Source organism: Vipera ursinii (assembly GCF_947247035.1).
Source record: "Vipera ursinii genome assembly, chromosome: 11".
NCBI classification, from domain to species: Eukaryota; Metazoa; Chordata; class Lepidosauria; order Squamata; family Viperidae; genus Vipera; species Vipera ursinii.
Genome location: NC_139524.1, coordinates 7,408,212 through 7,425,841, shown reverse-complemented (window position 1 = coordinate 7,425,841; position 17,630 = coordinate 7,408,212). Strand labels below are relative to the sequence as shown.

At 44.3% G+C, this 17,630-nt stretch overlaps 1 protein-coding gene across 1 annotated transcript in view; it reads right to left on the bottom strand.

The window, feature by feature from the left end:
• The window catches only part of IGDCC3 (immunoglobulin superfamily DCC subclass member 3), a gene marked incomplete at both ends in the record, with an annotated part of 98,890 nt that extends 91,944 nt beyond the window's left edge, over nucleotides 1-6,946 (bottom strand). Inside the window, 3 exons of the mRNA XM_083371736.1 lie at nucleotides 1,899-2,210; nucleotides 3,843-3,961; nucleotides 6,903-6,946. Coding sequence (XP_083227862.1) covers nucleotides 1,899-2,210; nucleotides 3,843-3,961; nucleotides 6,903-6,946 — 475 coding nt within the window. The remainder of the gene's footprint in view (nucleotides 1-1,898; nucleotides 2,211-3,842; nucleotides 3,962-6,902) is intronic.
• Nucleotides 6,947-17,630: the final 10,684 nt, after the last annotated feature.

The window sequence follows — 17,630 nt, the reverse complement described above, 5'->3', positions numbered from 1 at the left end:
GCTGGAGGCCTTGTTCACACATCTCCCCCAAATCCTTTTGCTCTCACAAAGATCAGACACTTCTTTTGCTATTCTGCTAGAAGCTGAAAAGTTCTTACGGTACAGAACCAGGGTACCTTCTTCTCAGTTGATAGATTTAAAAGAAAAACTTGAGTTCTGAAGCTGGCCATTTTTCTGCATCTCCTTCAGATTGCAAGAAGACCTACCCCAGTACAGAATCTTTGACTTAACAATATAAAATAGATGTTGAGACTCTGGAAAGAGTAGAGAGAAGAGCAATGAAGATGACTAGGGGACTGGAGGCTAAAACATATGAACAACAGTTGCAGGAATTGGGCATGTCTACTTTAATGACGTCCATCTACTTTAATGAAGGGACGCAGTGGTTCAGTGGGTTAGGATGCTGAGCTTGTCGATCAGAAGGTCGGCAGTTTGGCGGGTCGAATCCCGAGTGCCGCGTAGCAGAGTGAGAGCCTGTTACTCGTCCCAGCTTCTGCCAACCTAGCAGTTGGAAAGCACGTAAAAATGCAAGTAGAAAAATAGGGACCACTATGGTAGGAAGGTAACAGCGCTCCGTGCGCCTTTGGTGTCTAGTCATGCCGGCCACATGACCACGGAGACGTCCTCGGACAAATGCTGGCTCTTTGGCTTTGAAACGGAGATGAGCACCGGCCCCTAGAGTCGGAAACAACTAGCACGCATGTGCAGGGGAACCTTTACCTTTACCTTACTTTAATGAAAAAGGGACTAGGGGTGACATGATAGCAGTCTTCTAATATTTGAGGGGCTCCTACAAAGATGAGAGGGTCAACCTATTTTCCAAAGCACCAGAAGGCAAGACAAGAAGCAATGGATGGAAACTAATCAAGGAGAGTGGGAACCGCCTTGCCTTCTCTGGCTTCTTCCATTTAGACCCTGAATGAGGGACCCCCCCCCCTTGAGGGGGGGTCTTTTCATAAGGAGTAGTTGGGGGAGGCATGAATGGGTGGAAAGAGAGTCCACAAAAACAACAGCTCCACCGGTAGCCTCTCCTGACGATACAGAAAACTGAATGTGCAATACCGGTACTGTAGTCTTTGACTTATGACCACAACTGAGCCAACAATTTCTATTTGCTAAGTGAAACATTTGTTAAGTAGGTTTTGCCCCATTTTACGACCTTTCTTGGCATTGTTGTTAAGTGGATCATTGCAGTTGTTAATTTAGTATCCCGCTTGTTAAGGCAATCTGGCTTCCCCACTGACTTGGCTTGTCAGAAGGTGGGAAAAGAGGGATCCCGTGAGCCCGGGACCCTGCGACCGTCATAAATATGAACCAGTTGGTCAAGTGTCTGAACTGTGATGACGTGACTGCGGGCATGCTTCAATGATCGTTAACTGTGGACATCACTTTGTCATAATTCACTTTGTAACTTTGAATGGTCGTTAAGTGAACTGTTGTAAGTCGAGGACTCGCTGTCCATCATCTCAAGAAATTGGAAGGATATTCTCGAGCCCGCTGGGAACCAGCCAAACCAGGACTGGTTTTGACAGGGGCAGAAACCTTGTCAGTCCAAAGTGGACATCCGAATACATGGTTTGGGAAGGAAGAGCCTTGGTGGAGCAGTGGGCTAATGCCTCCTTAAGTAACACCAGCTGCCTGCAATTAGTGCAGGTTCGCATCCCACCAGGCTCAAGGTTGACTCAGCCTTCCATCCTTCCGAGGTAGGTAAAATGAGGACCCAGATTGTTGGGGGCAATAAGCTGACTTTGTAATAATGTCGCTTGGGGTGTGTATGAAAGCCCTAATAAGCAGGCATATACATAGAATGAAGGCTACTGCTAAGCTTGTAAGCCGCCCTGAGTCTTCGGAGAAGGGCGGGATATAAATGGAATTTTTTTTAAAAAAGGACCACTTACTGGCTGCCTGAATCCGGGCTTTCCGGCTCACCAACAAACCAAAGCGATTCCGAGCCATGCAGCCGTATTCCCCTTCATCGGAAGTGCCGTCCTCCTTCCGCTTCTGGAAGTGGGAGAAGTAGAGGGAGCCGTTGGCCAGCGTCGAGGGCTCCTCACCCTCACCTTCCGCCACCAGCATCCCGTTCTTCCGCCACGTGATGCTAATGGGTTGAATCCCTTCCACTTGGCAATCCAAGACCAGGGGTTGCTCCTGCGCCGCAATTTGGTCGCTGGGCTCTATGGTGAACGCCAGTTCGGTGGAGAAGCCGAAATCTGGAATAAAAAAAAGAGAAGAGAAGAGGTCATCCTTGGAAGCCCACAGGAGAAATGAGAAACAGCCGCAGGGTTTAAGCCGGGGAAAACTTGCCAAGGGACTTATGCTTAGAAGAGGGGAGCTCAAACGAACAATCCAGTAGCTTCCTAAGGATCTTAAGTCTTAAACTGTCGGATTCTAAAAAGGAACCATGTTTCTAGCCCTCGGCATTGCCAAGAAAAATAAAATCACTTTGCAAAATGTCCTCAGCTTATGACTGGTTGCTTAGCAACCGTTCAAAGTTCCTTCCCCCCACCAAGTTTTATTGATTTTTTAATATTTAGAAATACATGTATTTGTGAAGCAATATCGTGGTTGGGTAGTCAAGATAACAAATAACAAGCAGGACAAAAAGCAACGGATGGAAACTCATCAAGGAGAGAAGCAAAACCTAGAACTAAGGAGGAACTTCCTGACAGTCAGAAGAATTAACCAGTGGAACAACCTGTCTCCAGAAGCGGTGAATGCTCCAACACTGGAAGTTTTTAAGAAGAGACTGGCCAGCCACTTGTCTGAAATGGTATAGGATTTGCTGCCTGAGCAGGGGGTTGGACTAGATGACCTCCAAGGTCCCTTCCAACTTACTTATTATTATTAAGTTGTTTGTAAATAGTTCAGGTTGCATCAACAAGGATTCTCTCTCTGATTCCCCCTTAGTTACCACACAGTCAAAATAATCAAGTTAATACATTTCTAGTTGTGACCTAGTCAATTAACAGAAGTTTCAATATATTTTCACTAATACATATCAATATCCTGTTTTTAAGTTTTACCTAATTGCAATAGAATACTCTAGAGTAGCCTATAATATACAAAAGAAAGATTAATTTTTGGGTAACCCACAATTCCCTATTTCAATAAAGAATACTTCTCTTGTCTACAAAACTTACATTGTTCATTACAAAACATTCTTATGTTTTACCAAAGTTCTGATAAGCTTATCTGGGGGTACTTATGACCCCAATTTGAAGTTTTGATGTTCATTCCCCCCCCCCCAGTAACCAAGTCACATTTATGGCCATTTGCAGCATCCCATGGTCACGTGACCAAATTTTACTTGCGGTTTTTGACTAAAGCAAATATTCATTTTGGGTTTTCAGAAAATCGCACCCATTAGCAAACCACTGGTTCCCTTAACAAACCCGGATTCACTTAACAGCTGTCACACAAAAAAAACAACCCTCAAAAAACTGAACTCCTTTACTATCATCATGAATTACGACTGTGATGGGCAGGCTCCATTATGGGCGGTTGCAACCTGGGGACCACACGTAATAGTTATTTGAAATTTCACATATGCTGGTAGTCCTCGACTTACAACAATTCATTTAGTGACTATTCGAAGTTACAACATCGCTGAAAAAAAATGACCCAATGGCCATTTTTCACACTTATGACCGTTGCAGCGTCCCCATGGTCACATAGTCAAAGTTCAGATGTTTGACAACTGCTTCATATTTATCACGGTTGCAGTGCCCTGGGTCGGTCATGTGATCCCCTTTTGCGACCTTCTGACAAACTCAATAGGGGAAGCCAAATTCAATCTGGGTCGGTCATCGGGACCAGGGGTTCTCTCTTCCGAGTTTACAGACTTGTGCTGGAGAGCCCATCATCCCCAAGCAACTTCTCTAGCCCCAAGATGGGCTCCAGCACAAATCTGAAAGCTCGGAAGACAGAATCCCTGGTCCCGATGACCGACCCAGATTGGATCCTGCAACATTATCCTGGGATGCGAAGCCAAATTCACTTCACAACCCCGTTACTAACTTAACTGCTGCAGTGATTCACTTAACAGCTGCGGCAAGAAAGTTCACGAAACGGGGTGAAATTCACTTAACAATCGTCTCGCTTAGCAACAGAAACGTTGGGTTCAATTGCAGTCATAAATCAGGAACTCCCTGCAGTTTTTTCACTCTTTAGAAAAAGAGCGGACAGGTGCTTTGCCATAGCAGGGGGAAGCCGATGTTTTAAAATGCTTAATGGTTTAATAAAAGCGGCAGACACAATGGCTGTGTTCGTTCTCAGCTCCAGGGCTAAAGGTAAACTGAGACACTAGAGCAGGGCTTTTCAACCTTTTCACCCATTGTACCACTTTTAGGATATGGCAACATACGAGTACCACCAGTCGCCTAGCAAGGTGTCAAAAACTTGATGACCAAAAAAAAAAAAAAGGAAAAAAGTGATGAAGTACAGATAGTCCTTGACTTACAACAGTTCGCTTAGTGACTATTCGAAGTTACAATGACACTGAAAAAAGTGCCCCCCAATCCACAGCCGAGCAAGACACCTGCCCGCCCGCCTGGCGGCGCTCTTCCTCCTGTCCGAGGTTTTCATTGTTGTGAGCATTTCTGTTGAGGATTGGCAGTAGGGGTGGGGTGGGGAGGTGTTTGGTTTTTATTCCCCCCGTCTGCTGGGTGGTTGCAGCAGGTTTTGGTCACTTCACATGACCCTGGGACACTGTGCCCGTCATAAATATGAATCAGTTGCCAAGCATCTGAATGTAAATCACAAGACCCTGGAGATGCTGCAACATTCCAGCTGATCGGCGCTTCTTCTGGGCTCAGCAGAAGCTCCAGGATCAGTGCCGAGCTCCAGCTGGAGCCTGGTGCTGATCCTGGCGCTTCCGCTGAGCCCTGACAGCCCGAAAGAACAGCCAATCAGCTGGAAAGTGGCGCTGATCCCGGCGCTTCCGCTGAGCCCTGACAGCCCTGCAGCTTCAGCCGTCTCTCGCTCAGGCTTGTGCGGTGCTGCCACCGGTTCAGCTCATTTCCCTCCCCCGCTACTACTTTTCTAGGATGGTCGCGTACCACCTGCCAGGTGCCAACGTACCACAGGTGGTTGAAAAGCCCTGCTCTAGAGTTTGGAAAAGTTTTTTCCTTACTTCTGACCCACAGATCGGCATCCCTGCCTTCCTTCTCTGTTTCTCCATGTGCCTTACCTCAGATTACACTCCAAATTGTTCCCCTCCTAATCCAACTTGGGTTGCTGTCTAAAGCAAGAGGAGGAATCTGGGAAACATTTGGATTTGCCATGCAAGCTGATCCGGGGCCCAAAAGATAAGGAATTCCCCCTCCCCCTTTTCCCAGGTGGAAAAGAGGATACAGGTAAACCTCAAGTTGCAATAATTCACTTAGTGACCATTCAAAGTTACAAGGGCACTGGAAAAAGTGACTTATGACTGTTTTTCACACTTATGACCGTTGCAGCATCCTTGTGGCTACGTGATCAAAATTCAGAAGCTTGGCATCTGACTCGTATTTATGACGGTTGCAGTGTCCTGGGATCATGTGATCCCCTTTTGAGACCTTCTGACCAGCAAAGCCAATGGGGGAGCCAGATTCACTTAACAACCAGGTTACAACTGCAGCAATTCACTTAACAACTATGGTAAGAAAGGTTGTAAAGTGGGCGAAAACTCACATAACAAATGTCTCACTTAGCAACAGAAATTTTGGGCTCAGTTGTGGTTGTAAGTGGAGGATTGGGATGCACCGGACATGACTCACTCTTGAGCCTCAAGAGCAAAATAATGGAAGGATGGGTTTGAAGAACCTCAATGTAGCAACTTCTGGTCTGGTTTGTTGTCTGCACTTGGGGCACTAAAATTGGCATTTGGGGGATCCTTGCTGCACTTTCTCCTTGCTCTTCTCCAAGGAGGGGACAAGGCTGGGGACAAGGCACATCTTCAAGTTGCCAAGGTTGAGAAGCGCTACTCTAGAACCTACATGTACAACTTAGATCGATAATAGGTAGATGGTGGGACGATGATGGTGTTGGAGTAAGACTGATCCAGGTTCAAGTTCACCAGAACTACAATTCAACTGGTGACTGGAGTCGGGGACTGTCTCTCAGTCCAACCTATCTCACAGGGTTGTTTGGGGAAAGAGCGAGGGTGGGGGGGCAAACTGGAGAAAGCCATGTTAAGAAGACTCCTCTGAACTCTTGATGGGAGGGCAGGCCAGAAATTCAACAAGTCAGTCTCACAAACAATTAAGCAGCCAGTCGAAAAGAAGGCTTCTATCAACCCATCAAGAGAAATGCTCTGGGCTCAATTATTTTGCCTTATCGGATTCCAGATCTTAACAATTCAGGTTGTTTGACACTCAAAATTGTAGGAAGAGGAATGTTAGAGACAGCATTCCCGGGCAGGCAACCCTGCAGCCCTTTGGCCTTTGACCTTGCCCTCAGTTGGGTGGGAAAGTCACTTTTGAAAAGCAGAATATTTGCATTAGAGGCCAACTCAGACCCGGTAGAATATGCCTGAAACACCAAAAAGAGGCAAGCTGGAATGAGAAACGTGGATTCTTTTCCTGTTTGTTTGTTGTTGGTTTTTTTTTAAAAAAGCTGAAATTCTCCTCAAAGAACCAAAAGGCCTCCCCAGGTCAAGGAAAACCAACAGAACCACAAAAAAGAAATGAAATTCAGTTGGATCCACTTCCTCTTTTAGCAAATGGAAACAAGTAAATGAAACGATTAACTGAGAATTGCCACTCATTTCCTAATAAGTCACTTATTGGCTGTATATTACTTAAGCCGCTGCCTGGAGGGAAAACATCTCAGACTGGCAAAGATCATACCCTTTCAGATCAAAACCGGGCCCTGCACACATTGCAGTGTTGAAAGGATGACATGTCATGCCTACACACATTTACCCAGAAACAAGTTCAATATTCAGCCAGGCGTAATACCCAGGCATGTAGCCCTTGGCAGTTCTTAAATATTTGGGTGTTTCTTCACCAATCAGTTAGGTGCAAGTTTTCTCTTCACCAAATGGTCTTTGTTAAGACAATTGTTGTACAGGTAGTCCTCGAATTACAGCCACAATTGAACCCAAAATTTCCATTGCAAAGCAAAACAGTTGTCAAATGAGTTTTTGCCTCATTTTATTACCTTCCTTACAACAGTTGGTGGTTTACAACATCATGTCAAAAATAAAAAAAATGACAGCTATGTGCCTCTTCACTTCAACTTGCCATTAGGGTAAGGGGGACGGGGGAGGTGATGCTTTAGAACAGGTTAGATGGAGAAACTAAACCTCTATAATTCCTCTGATGACCATGAGAGCCTGAAACCCTTCCAAGGACACTGCAGCAGGTGTGGAGAGGAAGCAGACGGTTCCCATAACAAAGTGAAATCGTTTACATGGATTACGTGAGAGGTTGGAGGCTTGGCTGGAGAAATTATTGTTTAATTGTATGAACTGATGCCTGGGAATTTCAGTTAGTATTGCTTCAACTTTACCATGCCGTCTATTCAATAAACAGTAAGATTTTCAGAAACAGAATGAACCTGGAGCTTTATCTGGATTCTCGAGCTGGATGTTGACACATCAGCATTATTTGTGTATTGCTCCCAACAATCTGGCTCCTCATTTTACCAACCTCAGAAGGCTGGAAGGCTGAGTCAACTTTGAGCCCTTCAGGGTTGAACTCCAGGCTGCGGGCAGAGTTTGCCTACAATACTGCATTTTAGCCACACAGAGAGAGAGACTTAATATTTAAGTGTCAGACTGGAAAGCACTACAGCTCCATTCATAGCCACGAATAAAATGTTAAATTAAATGCTAAACTGGAACATCTGTCAGCCCTTTAAAGTAGGTTAAGTCACGAAACAGGAGCAGCATGGATTCTTTAGAGTGTTAACAGAATTTTGAAAGTCTGACAAGAGTTTCTCTTACTCCATCTTATTCCAAACGAAATCAAAATGAGATGGGAGGAAGGCACATTATCCAACCCACCAACCCACCAACCCGGGGGATGGTGGAGAATTTGTTTCAGGATGTAACAAGTAAAGACAAAGCCGCAACTGGATTTTCACAAAAACATCCCTCTTAATAGTTCTCAGATGCTTCAGAGCTAAACCCAAAGCCTTCTCATGTGTCAGCCCTCAAGATACAATATCTGCAATGAAGAAAGGTTGAAATGGGTCTCTCTTTACTTGGGTAAATAAATAAAGACATACATGCATATATACATACATACATACATTGTCTAAGATTTTTACCCTCAGGTCTGACAATAAATAAACAAACAATGTCTAAGATTTTTTCCCCCTCAGCCCTGGCAATAAATAAATAAATAAACTTCCTAAGATTTTCTTTTCCCCCTCAGCTCTGACAAAAAATAAATAAATAAACAATGTCTAAGATTTTTTTCCCCTCAGCTCTGACAATAAATAAATAAAAGAATGCCTAAGATTTTTCCTCCCTCAGCTCTGACAATAAATAAATAAACAATGTCTAACATTTTCTCCCCCTCAGCTCTGACAATAATTAAATGAATAAATAAACAATGTCTAAGATTCCCCCCCCCACAAATAAATAAATAAATAAATAGGATTTTTCCCCTCAGCTCTGACAATAACCAAACAAACAAATAAAAAAACAATGTCTAAGATTTCTCTCCCCCCCCTCAGCTCTGACCTTTCTATTTGCAAAGTCACAAAGGCCTTGACAGAAATGGCACAAAAGGAGGTTTTATCGTAGGAAGGATTCCCCTTATCTGACCCATCTACAGTAAGATTTCGAATCTCAAGAGAGGTGAATTTACCGTATATTTTTAGTCTTCGGCTCAGCCCCTCTTATCTTGGCACCATCTGGAGGAGATACAACCCAGCTCCCCATCCCTGCCAACCCGGGTCAGCGTAAATAGCCAAACTTGATGGCTTCTTAAGAGAATTAGCTGACAGGATGGAGTCTGCCCAGGGTCAACATCCGGACTTGGAGACACTGCACTTTTCTACTAAGGCTGGTGGCAGATGTGCAGGTCATACATAAATCTTAGCTTGCTTCCTGACTTCCAAGGGTTTAACAAGGGAAGAGGGGAGAAAGATAGTTCTTCTCCAAATTATTCTGCTAACTGAAGAAACCTTCGCAAGGGAGTGCAGGTAGTCCTCAACTTACGACCACAGTTGAGCCCAAAATGTCTGTGGCTAAGCGAGACGATTTTCAGCGCGTTTTGCCCCATGTTACGACCTTTGGTGCCACGGTCGATAAGTGAATCACTGCAGTTGTTAAGTTAGCAACCCGGTTGTTAAGTGAATCTGGCTTCCCCATTGACTTTGCTTGTCAGAAGATTGCAAAAGGGGATTGCATGATCTTGGGACACTGCAATCGTCATAAATATGAGTCGGTTGCCAAGCGTCTGAATTTTCATCACGTGACCATGGATGGGGATGCTGCAACGGCCGTAAGTGCGAAAAATGGTCATAAGTCCTTTTTTCAGTGCTGAATGGTCATTAAATGAACCGTTATACATTGAGGACTACTGTTCTGTACCAGCCTGCTACTGGCCCTGCAGCAAAAGCAGGGACAACCCCTTTACAAATGGCAAGAGGCTGGAATAAAGCCTGCCAAATTTATTAACATAAAACAGAGCAAGACAAGACACCAACCATAAAACACGAGCTAAGAAACAGGAACTATCCAAGCGGTTGCCTTCAGCAAACCAGCCCTCCCACGCATTCCCCTTTTATACAGTTCAGGGCGTGGCCTCTCTCTGCCTCCTTCCGAGGTGCCCCATTGCCTTCCTCTGTTTACTCCTGACTGACTGCCTCCTGCGTCGGGCGTCCTTGAACAGGGCCAGCTGTGGGTCATCTTCATCCATGCTGTCAGGCTCACACAGCTGGGTCTCCGTCATGACCAGGTGGGAGGGGCCCAGCTGAGGGCTCTGCGGAGCCTCAAGGCCATCATCAGCAAGCTCTTCAACACCCCCTCCTCCTCCTCTGAGTCGTCCGACCCAACTACCGAACCCACAGGCTGACCCTGAATCACAACAACTACCTGTATAATGGGATTCAGGTTCTCCTTGAAACGATTTGGAAGGATTTTTGCGCTGAAGGATATTTGATGTCTGTAAAGTACGCCCTGGATGCCTCCATGTTACACATATGGAAGTGTGTAACGCGTGTTAACACTTGATCTTTTTCTCCCAGCCTTTGGACCCTGAGGGTGCCACCACAACAGCAAAATAATAAAAAATAATAAATAGTGCAATAAATAATATCCATCTGCTTTGCTGTAGCTCTTACTGAACACCTACAAAACCAGAACTCAGACATCTGTTTGGAAAAGCACAATTTTTTTAACTACCTATTATTCTTTTTCATTTTTTAAAAATTTTACAAAACTAGAAAAGGTCCCAGTAAAGTGGAGAGCAGTTAAATAAGACTGAAATATTTCTGAATTCCATTTTTTTTGGCATCTCAGACCCAATTAATGATTAGATGCAAGAGTCCACCAAAAAAACTCTCTCCCAGAATCTATGATTGATAGGATAATAAAATAAGTAGAACATAGAACGAAGAGAAAATAGTGATTGGGTTTGAATTCGCCACAGGGCTTCAAAACTAAATGGGAAAATATGGAAAAAGATTTGATGCAGATTTAGCCCTTAGCATACGTGGTTGCCCACCGTGTCTGCAATCGCCATCCCGTAATTTTGGAGGGAGAAAACAACCAGCTTATGGCTGGACGGACCTGCAGGTAGTCTGTTGCTAAGCAAGGCAGTTGTTAAAAGTGATTTTTGCCCCATTTCACGATCTTTTTTTGCCACAGTTGTTTAAGTGCATCTCTGCAGTTGTTCGGTGAATTTGGCTTCCCCACTGACTTTGCTTGTCAGACGGTCGCAAAAGGCGGTCAGATGACTGCAACCGCCATGTATACATGCCAGTTGCCAAGCATCCTAATTTTGATCAAGTGACCATGGGGATGCTGCAACCGTCGTGTGAAAAACAATCAAAGGTCACCCTTTTCAGTGCTGTTGTGACTGCCAACAGTCACTAAACAAATGGTGGTAAGTTGAGGGCTGCCTGTATTTTTAACCCCACACATACGCACTAGCACCCAATGGAATCAAGAACAAACCCTATGATACCATATGGGGTTTATTATTAAACCATATACCCTATGCCAGGGGTCTTCAAACTTGGCCCTTTTATGACTTGTGGACTTCAACTCCCAGAATTCCTCAGCCAGCATGCTGGCTGAGGAATTCTGGGAGTTGAAGTCCACAAGTCATAAAAGGGCCAAGTTTGAAGACCCCTGCCCTATGCCCTTCAGAGAGATATACAGGTAGTCCTCGACTTCATTTAGTGACTGTTCAAAGTTACAATGGGACTGAAAAAAGGGACCCTATGACTGTTTTTCCCCCACTTAGGACCGGTTGCAGCATCCATTCCGCATGGGCATGTGATCAGAATTCAGACACTTGGCAACTGACTCATAGTTACGACGGTTGCAGTGTCCCGGGGGGGTCACGTGATCCCCTTTTGTGACCTTATGACCAGCAAAGTCAATGGGGAAGCCAGATTCACTTAACAACTGTGTTAGTAACTTCACAGTTGCGGTGATTCGCTTAGCAACTGTGGCGAGAAAGGTGGTAGAATAGGGCAAAACTCACTTAAGAAATTTCTCACTTAGCAACAGAATTTTTGCACTCAGTTGTGTAGTTAAGTCGCTGAATACCTGTGATAGATAGATAGATAGATAGATAGATAGATAGATAGATAGATAGATAGATAGATAGATAGATAGATAGATAGATAGATGAGAGAGACAGAGAGAGATCTGAAGGACATTAGGTTGGAGAAGCTCACTGCACAGACAGTGGGTTCTGGGTGGGCTGGAGAAATCTGCAAAGGCTGCGTGAATGTGTAAATAACTGGTCAAAATTCCCGGAGAACTGGCTGAACTCTTGACATATTCTCATCGGCATTCATTCAAGAGCTGGTTGCATGCACCCTAGTAAACCAATCTCCTCTTTGCTCCACTGTTTAGATTAGAAATGAGAGGGGATCCAATCTTGGCCCTTTTAAACTCTGCGCAGAAGGCCAGGTTGAATTTCATATATCATGTCAACATATATATTTTTTTTAATTGGTGAAACGATACCAAGCCTGTGTTTTAAGCAAGAGAAAGAAGAACAGAGCAGGATAAAATGGCTTATTACAGCAGTTTAAAGGCAAGCAATCCCTTTCAACATCAACAACAAAACTCAGCCTATATAGACAGAGGAATTAATGAAAGCTAAAACCTTTGAATAATTTAAGAAGTGAGGCCCTACTTAGATATAAATGACACCATTTAATTCTGGAGCTGGAAGTACGTTGGGGGGGGGCTGGGGGGGGAAGCTCTTGCCTGAAACCCAATGCTGGAAGAACAGACAAAATCCAAAACAAAAATAAGTATTTTTAAAGTCTTGTCTTTAAAAAAATGTATACAGGTAGCACTCAACATACAACCATTCCGTTTCACGATGGTTCAAAGCTACAACGACACTGAAAAATGTGACTTATGACCATTTTTTTAATTGAAAAGTTTTAAAATACATTTTTGAAACATATACCCCATCTACCCCACCCCTCTCCCCATCCCTCCCATCCCAACACCCCACCTCGACTTCCCAGAGCCAAATACAGGGTATTACATCATACAATCTTACTCTAAAATATTCTAATTACAATAATTACTCTTTAAACCCTATCGCACTTTAAATCTCCTTAGCCATAGAAAAGAAAAATAATATAGCCTCTAATTACAATAACTAATAACTATTCAAATGCTAAATGGTACTTTGTAGTCCCATATTTGTTCTGAATAAAATCAATCCATCTTCTCCATTCCACTGTATATCTCTGTTGCGAGTGAACTTTCACATATGCCGAGATTTTATCAATTTCTGCCAAGTTCGAAACTTTCAAAGTCCAATCTTCAATTGTTGGCAGGTCTTCCTTCCTCCAATATCGCGCTACCAAAAGTCTTGCAGCTGTTAATATGACCATTTTTCACACTTACGGCTGTTGCAGAATCCCTATGGTCATGTGATCAGAATTCAGACGCTTGGCAACTGACTCATACTTATGACGGTTGCAGTATCCCGGGGTCATGTGATCCCCTTCTGCGACCTTATGACAAGCAAAGTCGATGGGCAAGCCAGATTCACTTAACAACTGTGGCAAAAATAGTCATAAAAGGGGACCATACTCACTTAAGAACTGTCATCCTTAGTAACAGAAATTTTGGGCTCAGTTGTGGTCATAAGTCAAGAACTATCTATATGTAAGGTTTGCAGAGAAAAGCTATTAGAGACTAAGACAGAAATTTGAAATATGATTACATTTGGGGGAAAACAAGAGCCTTGGTGGAGCAGTGGGCTAATGCCTCCTTAAGTAACACCAGCTGCCTGCAATTAGTGCAGGTTCGAGTCCCACCAGGCTCAAGGTTGACTCAGCCTTCCATCCTTCCCAGGTAGGTAAAATGAGGACCCAGATTGTTGGGGGCAATAAGCTGACTTTGTAATAATACCGCTTGGGGTGTGTGTGAAAGCCCTAATAAGCAGGCATATACATAGAATGAAGGCTACTGCTAAGCTTGTAAGCGGCCCTGAGTCTTCGGAGAAGGGCGGGATAAAAATGGAATTAAAATAAAAAAAAATAAAAAAAAATAAAAAATGGGTGACGAGAGAGACCCTATGAAACTCTTCCTTGGAGCACTGCATCCTCCCGGTTGCCCCTCTTAATTTCAGTGGCCTGACTGGCAACCCCCTCCTCAATTTATGGCAATTTATGACAGCACGAAGGACATAAAATTGCACTAACAGCCTATAACCGGTGTGGCCCGTTCAAAATTTGCACATTTGTCATGACAAAAGCTTTTGCAAATCTCAGGTGGAAGTTTAGGATTTTTTTATTTACCTACTACGGTGATTTTGGCCTCTTTGAAAGCTTGGCTGCAAAATGAGGACAGCTGGTATCCTTCGAAAACATTAGTCTAAGTCCCCAAATCCTAAAGCAGCTTCTGCACAATTTGAAAAACTATATCCCAACACTTTAAAACAGCACCCTCCTAACACAAGAACCTTCAAGGTTTCTAACCACATCAATATTCATCATGCTGCTGCACCCATGTTTGGTCAGTGCTCCAGCCTGTGGGCCTTTCTGCACCCCAAATGTTTGGCCATCAAACATGTGCGCCCCTAAACCCAAAGATGAGTTTTTCCAAAAGGCAACTGGACTTGGTTTTTCCTTGATGTTTCGCTTCTCATCCAAGAAGCTTCTTCAGTTCTGACTGAAGGGCGGAGAATGGAAGGATTTATATTCCTGGCAGTCATCTGGTCCTTAGCACTCTTTCTGAGAGTTGTTGAGGTCACTCGGAGGTTTATCTCTGCCCTCAGGGTCACCTGAATAGTGCAAATGGGTGTGGAACCCTCCTGGTACTGCTGAAAGGTCTGTGTTGTAAATGGGAGTTGGAGGAGAAGCGAAATGTCTTCAAGGAAAAAAAACAAGAAAGTCCAGTTGCCTTTTGGGGAAAAAAACACAACATTTTTGGGACAACATGACCTGGATGACTGAGAATCTCCATAGACATTTGCTTCCTTAATTTAGTATCTTCAATAATCATCCAGTCCAAAGGAAAGAATGCATCCAGGGAATTTTTCTCTTCAGCACTTGGAAAACCAGTCTCCCACGTGAGGGAGTTGGGGTGTTAAGAAGTATGAAATAAAAACAAACAAATAAATAAAAGCAGATGTATCAGTGCCAAAGAATTCTTTATACGACTCTGAACTAGCCCATCAAAATGTAAGCACAGTTACCCAAACAAATGCTCCAAACTTGCAAAGTAAATAATGACTCCATCTGGGGCTCGGCGCCAAAATGAGGTCACAGGTTGCCAACTTAGAAAGTGAAGTATAGTAAAGGGCCAAAAATGAACACCTTAAAACGTGCTCAGCTACAAAGATCCCCAATTCACCCCTTAAAAATCCCCAGATCTACAAAAGAAATTGTGTTCCCAGGTTTGCTGGAAGAGGGGGTTAAGGCACAGTGCGGCCAGAAGCTTCAAAAATGTAAATTGATGGGTCAACTTATGTGCCACTCATATAGAATAACAGAATAACAGAGTTGGAAGGGACCTTGGAGGTCTTCTAGTCCAACCCTTTGCTCAAGCGGGAGACTATATACAATTTCTGACAAATGACTATCCAATCTTTTCTTGAAAACCTACAGTGTTGGAGCACCCACAACTTCTGGAGGCAAGTTGTTCCACTGATTAATTGTTCTGTCAGGAAATTTCTACTTAGTTCTAGGTTGGATTTCCCTTTGATAAATTCGGTTACTTCTCGTCCTGGCCTCAGGTGCTTTGGGGGAATGATGCTCCCCTCTTTCTTGTGGCAGCCCCTCAAATATTGGAAGACTGCTATCATGTTTTCCCCTTAATCTTTCTCTTCATTAGACTAGAACAGGGGTGTCAAACTCAATTTCATTGAGGGCCACATCAGCATTGCGGTTGCCCTCAGGGGGCCGGGTGGGTGTGGCCTGGGTGGGCGTGGCCTACTGGGTGGGCGTGGCTAGAGTGCGTATGGCCTACTGGGTGGGCGTGGCCAGCTCTGCATCGTTGGCATCAAGGGTGCCTATGGGGGCCTGGGCAAGAGTGGGACAGATCTGAGGGTCTCTGGCAGGAGGAGGGTCTCTGGGCCAGGGCCAAGGCAGTGGAGGCCGTTCCTTCACTGTTTCCAGGATGGCTTCATGGGCCACATGAAACCACTTCACGGGCCGGATCCGGCCCCGGGCCTTGTGTTTGACATGTCTGGACTAGACATACACAGTTCCTGCAACTGTTCTTCATACGTTTTAGCCTCCAATCCCCTAAACATCTTTGTTGCTCTTTTCTGTTCTTTTTCTATTGATAAAAGCTTATAGGTTTTCTCCATAGCAATCTGCCCCTGACTTGTTCTTTCAGGTTGCATCCATTGCCGCTGTAACTGAGTCTCTCTACTTTGCTGATGGTCCATCCTTTTCTTCCTTTTTCCTTCCACCTTTCCCAGCATAAGTCCATTTTCCAGAACTGGATCATCACATAACGTGTCCGAAGTAGGAGCAGTGGGCTAATGCCTCCTTAAGTAATACCAGCTGCCTGCAATTAGTGCAGGTTCGAGTCCCACCAGGCTCAAGGTTGACTCAGCCTTCCATCCTTCCCAGGTAGGTAAAATGAGGACCCAGATTGTTGGGGGCAATTAAGCTGACTTTGTAATAATGCCACTTGGGGTGTGTGTGAAGGCCCTAATAAGCAGGCATATACATAGAATGAAGGCTACTGCTAAGCTTGTAAGCCGCCCTGAGTCTTTGGAGAAGGGCGGGATATAAATGGAATTAAAATTAAAAAATAATAATAATTTCAGCCTTGTTATTTGTGTCTCAAGTGAGAATTCTAGGTTGATTTGTTTAATGAACCGTTCTTTTGCTTTCTTGGCTGTACGTGTTATTCTCAAGAGTCTTCTTCAACACCAAAGTTGAAACGCACCAATGCTCTTCTTATTCTGCTTCTTTAAAGTCCAACTTTCACTTCTATAGAGCGTCATGGGGAATGCCATGGTTTGCAGGATTCTGATCTCTTCCAAGGCCATCAGGATTGGTCTACCAAGGGTAGCAGAAATATACTAAAGACCGCAGTATATTTCTTGACTGCTGTTGATGGTTGATCCTAAAAGGCAGCAGAGCTCACCACCACTTTGATATCTGTCAATTCCAAGGCTGAGTCTTTGAATATGTAAAACCCCAAAATTTGACCCAACAACTCCAGTGATATCACGACATCCGTTCCCTCCCCTCCCCACAAAACGGGAGTGCAATCCCTAGCCCAGAAAAATTGTGATTTGACAGTTTCAGAACTGAAAACATTAAACTTTTCCCTCTGTGATATTAGGGCAATTCAGAACTTCAATGCCATAGAACAGGGGTAGGCAACCTCGGCTCTTTTATGACTCATGGACTTCAACTCCCAGAATTCCTGAGCCAGCCATACTGAGGGAAAAGGGAGAGGTTTCCAAGCTGAGCCATGCTGGCTCAGGAATTCTGGAAGTCCACAAGTCATGAGGGGGCCATAGTTCCCACATGCTGGCTCAGGAATTCTGGGAGTTGAAGTCCATGAGTCATAAAAGAGCCGAGGTTGCCTACCCCTGCCATAGAAGTTCTAAGCCTGCAGGACTTGCAAACCAACATGGTTAAGGAAAGAGGTGAAAGAGATCTTTTCTTCAGAGATATGTGCTAATGGAGTGTTACGGGGTAGTCCTCGACTTACAATAGCTCATTTAGTGACCGTTCAGAGTTACAACAGCACTGAAAAAAGTGACTTACGACTCTTTTTTTTCCTCACAAGACCGTTGTAGCAGCTCCGTGGTCACGTGGTTGAAATTCAGACGCTTGGCAAATGCCTCATATTTATGATGGTGGCAGTGTCCCGGGGGTCATGTGATCACCTTTTGCGACCTTCCGACAAGCAAAGTCAATGGGGGAGAGCCAAATTCACTTAACGACTGTCTTGCTACCTTAACTGCAGTGATTCACTTAACAGCTGCCTCACTTTAGCAACAGAAAGGTGGCAAAAT